The sequence below is a fragment of the Ustilago hordei genome (assembly GCF_900519145.1).
Source record: "Ustilago hordei strain Uho2 genome assembly, contig: UHO2_contig_10, whole genome shotgun sequence".
Taxonomy (NCBI): Eukaryota; Fungi; Basidiomycota; class Ustilaginomycetes; order Ustilaginales; family Ustilaginaceae; genus Ustilago; species Ustilago hordei.
In genome coordinates this window covers 696,598-713,304 of record NW_024545254.1, presented here as the reverse complement: position 1 = coordinate 713,304, position 16,707 = coordinate 696,598, and the positions used below count along the sequence as shown (strand labels likewise).

Below are 16,707 nucleotides of genomic sequence, written 5' to 3'. Positions count from 1 at the left end.
GACAGACCAAGCTTGCAACATGTGATAGAGAGCGATGGAGGAGTGCTTGTGTAATGTCGATCATCGATCTTGCTTCTATGCATCACCATTTCTCTCCATCTCGACATCAAAGACCGGATTCGCCATCTGGGGCTTGGATCGCAAGCAATGTTCGCTCTCACGGTGAGAGCTGCTTCTTTGACATGGCCAGGTCTGATCGTGAAAGAAAAAGAAACTGCCTCTGCGTCGACCTTAGACGGGCAAAATCTGTTTGATGAACCTGCGTAGCAAGACGTCCAACACTTCTTGGTCTGCGCATCTTTGACTGACAAGCGTGTGAAAATGAGCCCTTTGCCCCCGATTCATCGGGATGTCAGCCCCCCCCCCCCCCCGATTTCTGGTATCAATGATGTACAGTTCCAGCGAGGGGGAAGCGAAGCAAATATGATACTCAGTTTCCCACGTTTCCCTTTCTATGCGACTTGGGCTTCGAAATGAGTTGCCGAAAATGGCAGCCTTGCGATCACGTGAGGAAAGCAGCGCGTCGTGCAAAATACTCGAACAGGCGCACAGAGAACAACACCAATGCCGCAACTCGAAAGTGCCGGGGCCGAGAGAGTTCAAGGCTTTTGATGTGGAGCAACACAGCAACACAACACCACAACACCACAACACCACAACACCAAAAAACACACAAACACACAGAAAAGGCGATGAAGCAAGGAGGAAGGAACAAACATTCACATCCATACACATACAAAAGCCATCAAAAGAATCGCAACCGCAAGCGAGTGCAGTAAAGATTGTCAACTCGCCAGCAGCTTGTTCAAGATGGAGTGACTACCGCAAAGTCATAGGTCCTTCTGCTTGCCCTACACACCTCAGCAGCGCCCATTTTGCCTTTGTCCCCAGCCAAGCCGACAACCTTTCTCAGCAAGCACATCGAGCTCGACACTCTTGCTCTTTCCTCGTCGCATCGCCACATCTCAAGAGCATTCGCATCGTTCTTGCTTCCTCACCTCGCATCCTCCGATCGCAAACACCTGCATTGCTTCAAAGCACCCACTCCCCGCTCGCTGTCTTGAAGCGTGCCAAAGTCTGCCAACAGCTCCGAGTACAACGATCAGCACACCAGCACATTGATCTGCTTTCATCAACAGCATCGCTCATCACCGCCATACACTCACTCATCAACAGGAGACGCCTGGACTAGAAAGCATCTCTATTCATCTCATCTGTCCAGCAACCAGCACCACTCACTCTTCCGCCCCTCCTCAGCTCAGCCGTGTCATCCTAGAATTGGCTCGACTCCAACATTATCTACTTCTCTCAGGCATAGCCGTCCATCCTGCTCAGGGGCGCTGTCCCCTTGCCTACTCATATCCACGCCGTTCATGAGGACCAGCAGCTGCCAACACAATTGATACGACCCCTACTACGACCTTCAAAACGACTCGGACGCCTAGCCCGCCCAAGCCGACCGCGTTGCCTTAGCTCGTCATGCCATCCCCCCACTCGCCCTCGTGGCAAGAACGGCACGACACAATACTACATGTCTTACAAACCACAAGTGTCAGAGCAGCTCTTTGTGACTTCAAAATCACTCACGCTAGCGTGCGCAAGCTCTGCCATGTCGCACCAGACAAATCCAATACGAACAAGAGCCCCTCAGATATCACACCCACCTCCTTGGGCGAGCTGCTTGACATCGCTCTCGTCATTGCATGGTCCGCCCATGGTCTTGCAGTAACCAGAGATCCCAATCCCTTCAGAGCGGCAGCAGCAGCATCATCATCTTTGCTTCATCTGCCGACTGCCAGCTTGCAAGTGCAAGATTTCAAGACGGTCAAAGTACTACAAAAGAGTGCAGGTAGTCTGGTCGAGGTAGTCAAGAGTCGCCTCGATGGTCGCGTCTATGTCCTCAAATCGCTTGTCAAGCGCTTTGCTCGCCGCAACGCTGCCATTCAGACTCCCATTAACGAGACCAAGCTTCTGCAACGGCCATCAGGCCATGATGAGACGACTTCTACGAGCCAGCAAGGCCTTCAGCTCTTGACACCACAGCTGCTTGCCGCCTTCCAGACACAAAACTCAGTTCACCTCCTCATGGAATACCTTCCAAGCGGCGATTTCAGTCAACTCCTCATCGCTGCCAGTAGTTGCGGCCCAGAGTATCCCGGTCGCGCATCAACAGGTCTCTTGACAGAACACTGGATCCTCACCTACAGCGTTGATATGATTCAGGCCATCGCTTGGGTTCATCGCCAAGGCTTTGCCCACAGAGACATCAAGCCAGGCAACTTCCTTTTGGATCGCAGCGGTCACCTCAAATTATGCGACTTCTCCAGCGCAGCTCCATTCAGTGACTTCAGCACCCGCCAAGCCTCTCCCTCAGAACATCCATCCAGGCCTCCTTCATCAGCATCCAATCGCAAAGTATGGGCATTCTACTGCTCTCAACCTACGGGCACGTGCGACTACTTGTCACCCGAAGTTCTTCAGGCCGAAGAAAAGCGTGTTCTCGAGCAACAGCGACTTTGCGACATGTCCAGTCTCGACGACCTCCTTGCTTTCCAACCTCAAGCCCGTCTCTTCTCCTCCCCAGATGCTGCTAAAGCTCCCGAAAGGTCACCTGGCATGTATGGACCCGAGGTCGATTGGTGGAGCTTCGGAGTCATGCTCTATGAGATGCGCTACGGCGTTCTGCCTTTCTTCGCCAGCAAGATGCAAGAGACCTACGAGAAGATCAAAGATCACCGATCATCTCTCAACTTCGACCCGACAGTGGCCTGCTCGAGTTTGCTCAAAAGTCTTACACAAGGTCTTTTGACCGAAGCTGCCCACCGTCTCGGTCGTATCTCTTCCGAAGAACTACAAAAGCATGCCTTCTACCGCGCTCAAGCCATCGACTGGTCCCAACAGTGGCCACTACAGCCTCCTTTCATGCCAAATCCTAACGCAGCAGCTGATGCGCAATTCTTCAATGGACAAGTAGGCCAGTTTGGTGGCCAGCCAAGCGGACGACCAGCGGTCGGCGTCGCTGCTCGATTCCAGGACAACTCGCTTTCTGTCGTATCAAGCCTTCCATCGTTCTCAGCGTTGTACAATGGCGATCCTGACGACTTTCCCGCCTTTGCTGATTCTCGCGAGCTCGCATCAGAGTCGCCTCACCAACACCAAAGCTGGTGGAACGGTGAGAAGGGTCCTGAACAAAGCCTCGGCATCGGTGCATCTCGCGATCACCACTCCAGCAAAGCATGGCCAGCCAATGCTGTAGCTGACGCTACAATGCAGAACGAGGCGACGCTTCCGAGCATGCCAAGGTCATCGTCTTCACCTGCGGTCCTACTAAGCTCAACTTCTCACTCTGCCACACTGCACGACACAAGCGCAACCATGGGTGCTCCAATCTCACCTTACCTTTCGCGTTCCGCCCCACGCTGGTCAGACTGCGACACTACCTTTATCGGCTTCAGCTATCTTCCGCACCGAGATGCGTTTGTGCCTGCGACCGACTTGCCAGAAGTGCAGATGCCTGGAGAGATGTCGACAGCCACAAGCTTGGACGATATCGTACACAAGACTGGTGGCTCTCCATCCGGCTGGCCTGCAAGTACCCCTCTAGCCTCCACGCCCTTCCGCGGCGGAACGTCGTGCCACTCGCTCACAATGCTGCCGACACCTCCCTCTTTCGCTCCGATGGTCGGCGCAGCAAGTAGTGCAGACGAAGCAGATGCAGTTCAACGCACCAGCATGCAGGCTGACAGGCCACCTACTGTGCCTTTTGCGCAGCAGCAGAACTTTGTGACGCCTGCCCGCAAATCACCTTACATGGCCATGCATGATCGCTTCCGCCAGATGCAAGGCCAAGAAGCACCCATCCCAGAGGACGCTCTGGCTCACTTCACGCCCGCAGTTCCTGCCTCTCCGTATCCTTTCCCCATGGCATCCGTCGCCCGCACCTCCAAGTTCACGGGCGGCAAGAAGCCGATGCTATACCGCCGTGATCTCGACCGAGCGCGATCTGCGACACCAGGCGGCGGAAGCGTCGGATCAGATAGTCGACAGTCTGGAGGTAGTAACGCTGTTCGCGAGATGTCGGAGCGAGAAGCGTGGGATGAGATGATGGCAGCAGTACAGAAGAGCGTTCGCAAGAAGGCGCCAGCCCAACCCCTTCCCCCGACACCGCTAAACGCATCCGCTCCGCGCCCCACCGGCTTGCCTCGCTCCTCGACTGATCCACAGCTATCTGCCTCCAAGCCTATCTCTATGCAGCCTTCGCGTCGACCGCAAGCGCAGGACACAACAGACGCAGTGGCATCCCGGCGTGCTTCGACATGTAGAGCATTGCAGCAGCTAGGAGCTCCCCGGCAGGCAGCGAATGGAAACCAAGCAGCGCATCCAGCGGCTCAAGAGAAAGCGGCGTCGACAGTGCATCCGTCGGGTGCTCTTCGACCACGTAGGTCTCGAGCAGCACTGATTGCGCCTCGCGCCATGGTCAACACAGTTGCACCCGAGTCTCCCGACGGATCATCGCCTCTAGCCTTCCTCAACCACTCGCCCCCGCTTGGCGCGCTTCCTCAAAGCCAATACACGCTCGACATCGACATGTACGACTCTGACGGATCAGATGACTCCACCAATGGACGACGTAGGCTCAAGCACAAGAAGAGTGCCCGACAGCTTCTCATCAGAGCGCAGGAGCGTGGCACACCGACGAAACCCAACCGTGCTCAGAGTCCACCGCTGACCGAAGCCTTCGCCTCGGCACCTTCTGTTGCTGCAGTTCTCGAAGCGGCAGGCTCACGAAGCTCGCCTCCCATCTTCCTGAGCGACCAATCTGTCCGCAGTGGCAACTCTTCACGAGATGTCTCCTACGAGCACGGCGGCACAGACCTGGCTTCCGCACCAGCTCGTGTCAGGGCCATGTCGATTCAACGTTCCGACAAGGGCTCGCCAGACATCAACAATGAGGTAATGTCGACAAGTTTGGGAAAGACTTCGATTACATTCGCACCGATGTCTTATGTACCTGTTCTTGGCGCGATCCCTCCTTGGAGGGATCGCAGAGACCGTCCTGGTAGTCATGATGGTCACAGTGACGGGCTAGGAGTACAACGAGAGTCAGGTCGTCTCGGCAAGACCATTCGCCGAAAGGACAGCGGCGAGATGCTTTCACAGTACCGCAAGACGAAAGGCATGGGACGGGCAACGAGTATGCTATCGCTCAGTGATCGTGCCAAGGCAGACGCCCAAGCAGCGACTTTGCGCCCTGGCACGGCTCTGTCTTCCTCGCCACCTGCTGCAGAAGGTGAAGATGACTTCATCCTTGGCCATGTCGAGAGCCGAATTCAAGCCATGATTCCAGGCCGAACCATGCGACGCTTCTCGAGTGTGCTGCCTCTCAAAGAGAGGGAGAAAGTGACTATCGAGCGACCTGCTAGTCAGGACGGTACATCAAAGACAAGTCGAGGCTTCGGCCGCTTCAAGAGCCGCATTGTTTCAGCGACGCTGTCGGAGGAGCCAAATGAGGAGATTCTCGGCGACGAGGTCAAGATCAAACCGCACAGAAGGGCGCAGGTGGAAGAATCCAGACGCGCTCGAAAGTCCAGTGGCACATCGACGGACGAACAGCAGCAGACTTCTTCAAGACTGGGTCGCAAGATGGGCGAGACACTGCCAACGTCGTTTGCCATTCGCAATTCTTCAGCTCCGTTGGCGTCTTCTGCTGCTCTCAAGAAGGTCAGCTTAAACCCAACTCTGGAAGCAACAAAGGCCGTCGACTCACCCGGTAAAGGCGATGTGAGCCTGATGACAGGTCTCAATCAGCGTCACAATGCACTACAAGGGTCGCTGCTGGGTCTCGAAGCACGCCTTGCACGCCTCAAAGCTCGGCTTGAAGACTGAGCGCCTGCCCCCGTCGTGCTTGACCAAGCTTTCCGCTCACCAACTGCCTTCCAATACTCGTAGGAGGACGTTGCCCATATATACCACTTTAGGAATGGCATCTTCTACACCCATCACATCATTCGCTTACTCACATCTCAATGCACGCATCACTTGGACATCCAGCATTGCAAGCACATCCATCATTTGTTTCATTCATTCATCTATCTTTGCATTGGATTCCACACTTGTAGCATCTTTCAATTTACCACCCCTATCAATCAGTAGCACTGTACAGTCGTTCGCTTTCAGCCGAGCTAGTGAGTAAGAATTCTGCTGCCAAGAGTTCTGTTGCAAAATGCGTGTCTAGTCGTACAGAATGTCGATGAGCACAGCCTGCGAAGTGAGATTAGCCACACACTTGGGTTCCAACAAGATGGTTTGCGTCTGATCGACCAGAATCGCCGGCCCATTGAGACAAATTCCATACTCCAGCTGATCCAACTTGATGATGGGTGTCTCCAACCTCCCTTCGTTGTCAAAGTAGACTTTCCGCACTGCCAACTTCTCCAACTTGTCTGTGTCTGTTGCCTTGACCTCACCTTTCGACTCAAACAACTCGCGGTATTCTGCCAACACTGTCTGCCCCAACGAGTCGAACGACTTTCCGATCCCCTTGACCCTAACATCATCCACAATGATGTTTTTATCCTCCAACACGAACCCGAACTCCTGCTTGTACTTCTCCACAAACACCCTCTCAAAGTCCCACCCACCATTCTCAGGCTGCAATGTCATCAGCGCCGTATCCGTTCCCTCATACCTTAAGTTCAGCAAAGTCTGCAATTCAATCCTATCCTCTTTGAAACCTTGCGTCTTGAGCTCCTCCTGCACTTTTTCCCTTAACTGATTCACCCTCTTCTCAATCCTTCTCTTCGCATCGCTCTCGGCACCTTCCCAAGTCTCAGAACACGGCTCCTGATGCTCAAACACCCTATCCGCCAAAGCCATACCATAAGCACTCAAGATACTCGAGTACTTATGAATGATGACCGTCTTTATCCCCAGCGATCTTGCTAATGAACAGGCATGCTGGCCACCTGCACCACCAAAGCTCGCAAGGATGTGCTTGGATGCACTATACCCACGGGCTTCTGTAAGCGCTCGAATGGGTCGACACATAGTCTCGTTAGCAATGCGGATGAATCCTTGTGCTACTTCATCCACCGACAAAGTACGCTTTTTGGATTCGCCACTCGTGTCGGCGTTGATTTGATCAGTGAGTTCGGCCAAGGCATTTTGACTCGCTTCCTGGTCCAGACCTTGATCTTCGTTGGGTCCGAAGATTTTAGGGAACATTTCGACGGCGAGACGACCAGTAACAAGGTTCGCATCGGTGATCGCCAAAGGTCCTCCTTTGCGGTAGCATGTTGGACCGGGATGTGCTGAAGCCGATTCTGGACCAACTGCAAACAACCCATTACGGAAGAACAGCCGACTACTACCACCGCTAGCCACCGTATTGACGTCCAACTGTGGACTTTGAATAGTAATCCCATCCAGTATAGTCTCGAATACTTGTTCGTACTGTCCATCATATCGACTAACATCAGTAGAGGTCCCACCCATATCGAAGCCAATAATAGGTCTCTTATCCTGCTTATCATAGCTCGTCAGTGCCATACCAACCACACCGCCCGCAGGACCGGAGATGATCGATTTCAATCCCGAGAAATGATCCACACTCGTCAATCCACCATCTGACATCATAAACTCTACCTTCGTCCCTGCTTCACCTGATCGCAACGAATCTTCGAAACCGAAAAAAAATCCATCGATATACGCCTGCAACACAGGTGTCAAGTACGCATCGGCAGTGGAAGACGTAGCACGGGGAACCATCTTGATCATTGGCATCAGCTGACTAGAACAGCTCACCGTCTCGAAACCAATATCGAGAGCGATCCGTTTGATGATCTGCTCGTGAAGCGGGTATGTATAGCTATGCATCAGCACAACAGCTAGCGATCGGTATCCATGATCGTGATACAGCGCTTCAAGTTGCTTTTTGAGAAGAGCTTCGTCTGGCTTTTTAAGAATAGCCACAGCTTCTCCTGAGATACCGCGTACGATTTCAGGTGGCCCTGTAGAACGACCATTCTCGTCGTACGCATTCGGCGGTTGATCCGTACCAGAATACGGCTTTGTTATCTTCGCTGAGTAGTCGCCATTGTTGGTGGAGCAATCGAGATCGAACTGCACCGCATTCTCTCTCGCCTTTGGATCCGAAGTATACCCCACCAACGTAACTCGTTCATCTACCTCCAGCACACCTGAGTACAACACTTCCGGTTTTTTAATCGCCAAATCGAAGATCTTGGGTCGACTCTGGTTTCCAATCTGGACCAGATCTTTGAAACCCTTGGTGATGACGAGTGCATGACGTTCACCTTTCCTCTCGAGCAATGCATTGGTGGCTACGGTAGTGGAGAGGCGGATGTAGTCGATTTTGGAGGTGTCGATCTTTTGACCTCGAGGGATGGAGATGTTGTACGCTTGTTCGAGAATACGACGGACACCTTCGGTGGGAGCATCTTTGTAGTTGGACGGGTCGTGAGAAAGGAGCTTGATGACAATGTCTTTGGGAGCTTCGCCGGGATTGGAAGGAGGGACACGACCAAGACAGTCGGTGAAAGTGCCGCCTCGGTCGATAGCGATCTGTATACGGTTCGACATGGTATGCGGTGCTGCTAGCGTCTCAGCTGTCGATGATGGGGAGGAAGCAGGTTGTGGGGAAGAAAGACAGCACACACATGGATCGTGCGTTGCAAGTGTCAGATGCTGTTGAATAAAGGCTGACCAATTCGCCTACCAATTCGCCTATCAATTTGCCGACCAATTTGCCGACCAATTTACCGACCCGAGCGCATAATTTATGGCTGTCACTTTACCAAAGCTTAACATTTTGAAAGGCGGTCGAACATTCGCACGAGTGGAAACGCAACGCTCTTCTGCGCACGGTCGGAAGAGTGTGAAATGGAAGTGGTGCCTTAAAGCAACACTATGCCTTCCTTTCTTCCTCCATCCTCCTGTTCATTTCATAGGACTCTCTGCAGCTTCAAACACAGCAACTGCAAAGGCAATCATTTTAACGTGGCGCATACAGCTCCTTCCATCTCGCTTGCCGCCTTACGCTCGTCCCCTCACCATCCAAGTCTTGCTGGCAGCCTATAACTCCCTGTCGAATCAGACCTCCATCTTCGTTCTCGCTTCTGGTCCTGGTGACCAACTCCCCGCTCCTCAACAGACATCGACACAATGATTCGGGGCCTGCAGGCATATCTCCACGATCGAGGTCTCGCACAGACCTGCCCTCTTTCCGCATTGAAGGAAACACGCATTGGCGTCGATCTCTCCTACTACCTCAAGCAGCTTCTCTCGTCTCCTTCCACATCAGAACCCCTCGTAGCCGCCCTCGGAGGCGCACCCATCGCCCTCATCTCTCACATCGAGAATGACCTTCGAGCGCTTGAAAAGGCCCGCGTCAAACCTGTCTTCATCTTGAATGGCATCCCACCAAACAAGCGGACTCGACCCTTCTCCTACGAAGATCCGAAAGTCAAACAGAGGCACCGTGCATGGGAAGCATACGAGAAGGCAGACATTGACACCGCCCATTCCTTGTTCTCTGCCAGCAGCTCGGTACACTATCCAGACCTGTATCGTGCCATCCTCCGCGCCTTCCGTCACCGTAACGTCGAGTTTATGGTAGCGCCATACCTTGCATCCGGCCAGCTCGTCTCGTTGGAACGTCACTCGAAATCTTACATCCATTCGATCTACGGCGCTACAGAAATTTTGCTCTTTGACCGCGTCGACCGACTGATCACCTCCCTCAACCTCGCCGAGTCTACCTTCCAGTTTGTCAGCAAGCAAGCCTTGCTCAATGATCTTCGCTGTAACGAGGGGCAGTTCCTCGACATTGGCTTGCTAGCTGGCAGCGATCTCTGCGCTACCTTCCCAGCTCTACAGGACTCTAGCTTGGGAGCACCACCACCACATGCAGGCGCACCTCCCAACCTTCGCCAGATCAACGACCTCGTCAAACAGTACAAGGGTGGATATCCGCTCGTCGCGGCATTCGAAGGCCACCCCACCGTGCAAAAGATCAACTATGTTGACCAGTTCTGCCGGGCTAGGACCATGGTCAAGTTCTGTCTCGTCTTGTCTGCGGAAGAAGGTCGAGTCTTGCCATTGCCTCTTGCGACACCGCCGCCGCCATTTCCATCCGGATCCGCACCAGTGCATATTACTCCCAACGGCACAGGACCAGCAGCAGGAGGAGCACCCGTTGGCGCTTCAAACGGCGGCGCACCTATCCTCACAGCAGCAGACGTACCAGTGGATCTGCACGAAGTCTTCTCCCACCGTGTTCCAGATGAAGTCTTCCTGCACCTATCTCGAGGTCTTGTCGGCCCACAAGTCCTGGCGAGCCTGGCGTCGGGCCACGTCATCGAACCACCGCCTCTCGATAACGGCGAAACTGAAGATTACCGTCGCTACGTCCGAGATACCCTCACGGAATGCTCGCAATCCCCACGATGCGTCGCCGTAGCACTGGCCGCTTCTGTACTGAACGGCTTTTGGTCCTCCCGCAAACTCACCGGGATCTACTATTTCGCTCCCTCTGCAGACCATGCTATCCCACACGACTCCCCCACCACACTTCAGCTCATCAACCGCGTAAACCAATGGAACGTCTCCAACCGCTTCATCGAAGAAGAACTTCGTCGTCAGAACTCTTCCACCATCGACATTGCTCTCTGTCTTGGTGCTACCACCTCAGACCAACTCGCCAGTCGCACCAAGACTCCACGCGTTAAACTGCCCGATGGATCAACATCAGTGTTGGAGAAAAAGGATGAAATTGTAGCCAACACAATCTGGCGTCTTCTCGAACTTCGAGGTTTCCTCAACCATGCTCATCTGCACACGCCTTATGCTAGAGCACTGTATTTGGCGTTAAAGAAGAGTAAGTTGAACGATAAGTTACAGGAGCCGTTGTTTTTGGGACTGGAGCTGTTGAGAGGTGGAGTATTACATGCTAATCCGTTTGGGGGTAGGGTTTATTCTGGAGGACCGACGTATGGGGAAGAGGTGGAGAAGAGGCATATGTTATTGATTATGCGTGCTGTCTCCTTGCTGCAGATGACGTTTAAATCCTCACCTTGGACCGCTCCTTTGAGTAGGGAACTGTTGGTGTTCAATTCGTTCGTCAAAACAACCTCACGTTCGATGCGAAGTTTGGTGGAGATGATATCCATGTCCCTACTCCTTCGAGGCGACGGAAGACGGGGTAGGGACGACTATTTGGACATCTCCCTCTCTCTCCCCTTCCAAACAGACGTAAACACAGGAACGGGCATCGTCGTGAAGTGCTACTTAGACGGATTGATGCAGTATCTCAACGGCGCAATCACGCCGAATAAGGTGGACGATCCCGATGTGATAGAAGCAAAAGAAGGCGTGTTGGGAGCATTGGAACCTACTTTCGACAATGTCAAAGATGTGAAGGCGGAGTTGGGAAGAGCCTTCAGATTCTGGCAAGCGTTGTTGGTGGCGGTTGAGACACTGGATGCGGAGAATGCCATTTCGAAAGATGTGGTGGGACAATTTAGGGATGCGGATGCTTGGTTGGGGCCTTTTACTAAGCTGCCTTGATCATCACTCACAGACTCACAGGCATTTCAGTGTTAGGGACGGCGGAAGAATGAAACGCTGAAACGGTCAAAGAGATGACGAATGTGTGTGTGTGTGTGTGTGTGTGTATAAGTGTAGTTTGGGTCAAAGCAAGAACAAGAAGAACAACATCGCATACCTCGACAAATCGAATACTGCACCATGCCTTCGCAGCCCAACGACCCGCATGTCGCTAACGACCCCTTACCCGAGGACTCCTCCTCCGATCAAGCTGAAACCGCCATCGCGCCTCCAGGACATCAGACGATTACCAGACGTGAGACCCCTTCTCCTTACGACTCTGACAGTGACGACAACGAACGGGATGAACCTTTGCTCGACCTCAACAATATCAACAAAATGGACATCACCACCCTTCGATACATGCTTATTAAACTCATCATTCGCAAACGAGCTGCTTCGGCTATATACAAAAAGCCCTCTCGCCGTCCCAACTTATATGAAGAACTCTCTTCGATTAAGGATGCCCTGAGGGAAACACCCAAACTAACCACAAAGAACTGGTATTCTTGGAACCAACATTTCCGGGACATTTTGTCCACCTGGTCCCCGGCTCTCAAACATCTCGACGGCATCACTAAACCGGGTGATAGGAAGTTCGACCGCAAACTCGACTGCCACCTCTGCTTGATCCTTCCAAGCAGCACCAAATCCACAGGCCCCGACAACGTCAACTATCTATTCCTCCGACCCGCTAAGGCCGAGCCATGGAGACTACACGAACTGTACAACCACCTCAAGAACTACCTTACTAAGATGGTGTACATTGCAGAGTAGAACCCTCCTCAACGAAGCTGGCAAGATCCGCAAATCTGTTACCCACGGACGGAAAGGGAGAGGGAGAAATGTGTCGCTTCGCTCCCAACTCCACTCTTGTCACTCATCAACCTTGGGGAGTGGGAGAAGGAGAGGAACCGGAGATTAGCTTTCCGGTTGTTGATGCGGTTCTGCACGAGTTTGTAGATGCCAAATACAAAACAAAGGAACAACATGAGAAGGGGAGGGAAGCAAGACCGCCACTTAGGGTTGAAACCAATGCATTGCTGCCATGGACTCATACAGCTTCCCTCGCCCCCGAAGAATATATGGTTTTGCAAATTTTCAATCCGCACTATGACCCTCTTCCACCAACCCTGGATGCGGAGGAGAAGAAGGAGATCGAGGGGTATGCAGGCCACTTCATAACAGCGCTCAAACAAACCACCAAAGACGGACATACGAACGACGATTGTAGGCGATGCTTCAAACGTGGGGATATGAAGCCTCTTTCGAAATGCATTTCTGTCCAAGTTGGCTTGGCGTTTTGTGTTGTGTGAAGAATGTGTTCCATTACCTGCTGAAGATAACGATCCAGCAGCGCACAATCTGATGATGGATCGGGGAAAGTCGATCTGATCGGAGATCAGGCGGACCGATATGATGGAGATCGAGGTCTGCTGGGTCCCGCCCGTTGACATACTTCCTCATTAGGTGGAATGCTCCCACATTCAGCCACGAACCACAAATGTATATAGATAATGAGCGGAGAGCTCGAGGCTACCGCTACGTTCTTCCCTTATGTCAATATAGTATAGTGTTTTAGCTCAAAAGCTTGAACACCGTACTTAGACTGATATCTCCCAATAAGTGTCGATAAGAGTTAAATATTCCAACATTACCAACCGCGTGAGAGCGAAAGAAATACATGAACCGAAAAGAACAGAGGGATGATCAGGTTGCACCAGCAGTAGTAGTGCTCGGCACTGCTCCCATAATCTGCTGCTGGTGCTGAGAAGAATGACCTTGCTGAGCGACGCTCTTCTCATCAGCCTTACTGAGATGCAACATACTGGTATAGGCTCTTCTACAAACCGGGCAGGCGTATTTCCTCCTTGGTGTCCTACCCCTTCTTCTTTCGGATTGCCTAATTCCAATCACTGAATCTCTTAACTGTACTGCGCATTCCAAACATAGCCCATGCGTGCACGGCAACAGTAAAGTCGTCGGAGGAGAGCTCAAACAGATCAAACATTCAGACCCGTTGCTCGCTTCCATGTCCATGGGAGCCATACCCCCTGCTCCTGCTGTGCCGTCTTCTTCTTCTCCATCTTCAGCAACAGGTGCAGGTGCAACAGCGGGGGGCTTCGATGATAAACCATAGAGTTCCTGAAGTTGGAATCGATGCGGTCCAATTTCTGCTTCTTGTCCTTCGAGTTGAGAAGTCCAGTTTCGTGGAACGTGCTTTTCGGCATCGGTTGGGGAGGTGGGCCTGGTGAGATCGGGGTATCGTTCAGCAACACTCTTCTTTAACGGCAAAGAATTAAGTCGGAGGTAAGAGGTCTGCAGATTAGGTTCGCGAAGAGGACGTGCGTTTTCATCAAGAGCTTCGACTACGATGGCTACTTTGAGCGTTTCTCGTTCTGCTTTCTCGCGTGCTAGACGCTGTTCTTTCGTTTCTTCTTCGACGATGGGTTTGGCGGTCGCACCTTGCGTTGCGCCATTCTCAGCTTGTGCACCAGCTGTGGCGTTGGCATTTGCGTTGGCAGCGGCGGCACCACGTCCACCAGCACGACCATTGTTGTTGTCTTCATCCGCATCATCTCCATCAAAATCGAATCTGCGGTTCAGCTCAAATCCTGGCGTCTCCGGAATCGCTGCTGGCGCAGGTGGTATCATCGCACGCTTTGACCCCTGTCCCCGTTTCTCTGCTTCGCTGCCTTCACCCGCAGAAGCATTGCGATCGGTCTTCTTCGCTTTCGGCGGAGCATAGTACTGAAGGTGAAGAGGGATGTTGGCGGTGTGACCGACAGCAAACCCTTTCTTGAGCTTAGCAACGTGGACAGGCCAACCAAGAACATGTGGCGGTGGACCGGTTTGAGCGAGCCATGCTGGACTACCATCCTCGTTGGTCTTGGCGGAAAGTGGATCCGAAGCATCGTGGGTAGGAGGTTGCCAATTGAGCCAGCTGCCGTGTTTGCGACTGGCACGGACGTAGATCTGAACAACGGCATAGGGTGCAGCGCAGTCGTATTCGAAGTAGAGCGAGTGCGTTGGCTCGGGTAGAAGGTTGTTACCAGCTGGAGTGGAGGAGGCAGTGCCGTACGAAAGAGTTGGAAGGACCGAGAGAGAGCTTTTGGAACGGAAAAGATTGACGTTGGCATCGGAAGTCTTGGCAGAGGACATTGCGGTGGTGGAAGGTGCGTTGGAAGTTGCAGTTAGCTTGAGGGTGTTTCGCTTGAGGTTGACGAAAGACTGCAAGGTGGTGAAAACGGGTGGGCCATAGGCGCCAGCAGGTGCTGGGGTGATGGCATCAGCACCGGCACCGACACCAGGATTGGAAGCGTCGTGCGCCAGACCGGTGCTTTTCTGAATCCAACGTTGAAGAGTGTTGATGTCTACGCCCTCGCTCATGGCGGTAACACCGTTGTCATTGAGGCCTTGGCGGTTAAGCTGGTCGATAAGGTCAGCGGTAGATCCTTGCATCATGCCCTGTGCTGGAGCGATGGTGTCGTTGGTGCGTTCAGTATTGATGCCACCGAGCGAGGTGACGGATTCTGCGCCGAGCGACATCATGCTGAGACCCGAGAGGGATGCACCTCGAGCACGGCCGCGTGAGCCAAGACGGACACGACGGGAGGGAACGGAGCCCTGAGGATATGCAGCGTCGGCATTGTTGGCGGCAGAAGCTGGATCGACGGCAGTTGATGGATCGTTGGGTTGCGGCGAGGAGGCCTTGGCTGCTGTGGGCGAGAGGGGGCTCGTGATGGGAGGAGGCTGAGGCACACCTGCACCGTGGCTGGAAACAGCGCCAGAGCTGCTGATACCGCTGCCAAAGTAGTTGGCGAGGTTAGGACCAAAGAGGGTAGCAGCCTCTTCTCGTTCACGTCTGCTGGACCTTGCCTTCCTGACAGCGCTGCGTGAAGCGGCTGTGGAAGCGGTAGGGTTGGTTGTTGTGTTTTGAGGAAGCATGACAGCGGCAAGAAGACTGCCACCTCCACGAATCGAAGTCATTGGAGCAGTGGGTGTGGATCCTGCAGGCTGCTCTGCCTGCACTCGAGCATTCTGCCTGCGCCTTTCCTGTTCGCGGTCTCGACGACGGAGGTTGGAGAGAGAAGGAACGGAAAGGGCAGAGAGGATGCCTGGCTCGTGATGAACTGCACCTTGCTCGATATCGGCGTTGATGTTTGCAGCTGTGTTAGGTGTTTGCGACGTCATGTCGACGGCAAGAGCATGCTGGTTGCCAGAAGAGGAGCGACCGCCGAATGGACGAGACCATCGGCTGCCGCGTTGTTGTTGATTTGAAGAAGTCGAGGCAATGTTGGCTTCCTCATCGTTCTGGCCAGGATGGGAGGGACCAGCACGTGCAAAGGACAGCAGGCTGGACATGATGCCGTTCGGTGCCGGGTTGCGGCGGTATGGATGGTTGGTGGTTGAGATGCTTATTGATAGGCGGTCGATAAGCGTGCTGGCTTGAGGCAAGTGGATGATCGGACCGGTAGTCGATGGATGTGGGCTTAAATGGTGGATGTGTCGATAGCCGGGAGGGATGGTATCTTTAAAGTTGGTATACTATCGGATCAGCTGCATGTGCCTGTCGAGCATCAAGAGGGAGTGCTGACAACGATGGTGGTGTTGGTAGTGATGAGACGCGCGATGATGGTGTTAACGAGGAACGACAGAGATGGGAATGGAAACCGGAATTGATGGATAGATATCACATCGTTGAGTGTGAGAGCGTCCATTTCCCCACGCTGCCAAAACTGTCAAACAACAGCAGCGCCGTTACGAGCTCAGAATTGTGTTTGCGTGATTTTGCTTGCTCAGCCTTTGTCAGCCTTTGTCAGCCTTTGTCAGCCTTTGTCAGCCCCTGCGTTCTTGAGCAAGAGACGTAAGAAGAAGGCTCTATTTTGCGCTACTTTCGAATTTCCTATCATTTCCATCCATACTATACTGGCTCTCGCTGCGCCCATTTGAAAATGGAAGCACCCTTTAGAAGCGACGCGAATTCAAATGCATTTACAGTATACTGTTACAGTCGAATACATGAGCCCTGTCAGCTGAGGTTGGTGCTTTGTTAGACCGCCGCAACTTTGTTTTCAGTCT

The 16,707-nt window shown here is 53.1% G+C and overlaps 5 protein-coding genes across 5 annotated transcripts; 3 read left to right on the top strand and 2 right to left on the bottom strand.

The window, feature by feature from the left end:
* Positions 1–1,479: 1,479 nt before the first annotated feature.
* UHO2_04809 (uncharacterized protein) lies at positions 1,480–5,886 on the top strand (the record flags this gene model as incomplete). The annotated part of the gene is made up of 1 exon (XM_041554625.1): positions 1,480–5,886. The coding sequence occupies one exon, from the start codon at positions 1,480–1,482 to the stop codon at positions 5,884–5,886; it is 4,407 nt and encodes a 1,468-aa protein (XP_041410559.1).
* Positions 5,887–6,231: 345 nt separating this feature from the next.
* Positions 6,232–8,601, bottom strand: UHO2_04808 (uncharacterized protein; the record flags this gene model as incomplete). Its single annotated transcript, XM_041554624.1, has 1 exon — positions 6,232–8,601. The coding sequence occupies one exon, from the start codon at positions 8,599–8,601 to the stop codon at positions 6,232–6,234; it is 2,370 nt and encodes a 789-aa protein (XP_041410558.1).
* A 582-nt stretch (positions 8,602–9,183) lies between these two features.
* UHO2_04807 (uncharacterized protein) lies at positions 9,184–11,586 on the top strand (the record flags this gene model as incomplete). The annotated part of the gene is made up of 1 exon (XM_041554623.1): positions 9,184–11,586. The coding sequence occupies one exon, from the start codon at positions 9,184–9,186 to the stop codon at positions 11,584–11,586; it is 2,403 nt and encodes an 800-aa protein (XP_041410557.1).
* Positions 11,587–11,766: 180 nt separating this feature from the next.
* UHO2_04806 (uncharacterized protein) lies at positions 11,767–12,402 on the top strand (the record flags this gene model as incomplete). The annotated part of the gene is made up of 1 exon (XM_041554622.1): positions 11,767–12,402. One exon carries the CDS (start codon positions 11,767–11,769, stop codon positions 12,400–12,402), a length of 636 nt encoding a protein of 211 aa, XP_041410556.1.
* A 933-nt stretch (positions 12,403–13,335) lies between these two features.
* UHO2_04805 (uncharacterized protein) lies at positions 13,336–15,990 on the bottom strand (the record flags this gene model as incomplete). Its single annotated transcript, XM_041554621.1, has 1 exon — positions 13,336–15,990. The coding sequence occupies one exon, from the start codon at positions 15,988–15,990 to the stop codon at positions 13,336–13,338; it is 2,655 nt and encodes an 884-aa protein (XP_041410555.1).
* Between the last annotated feature and the right edge of the window lie 717 nt (positions 15,991–16,707).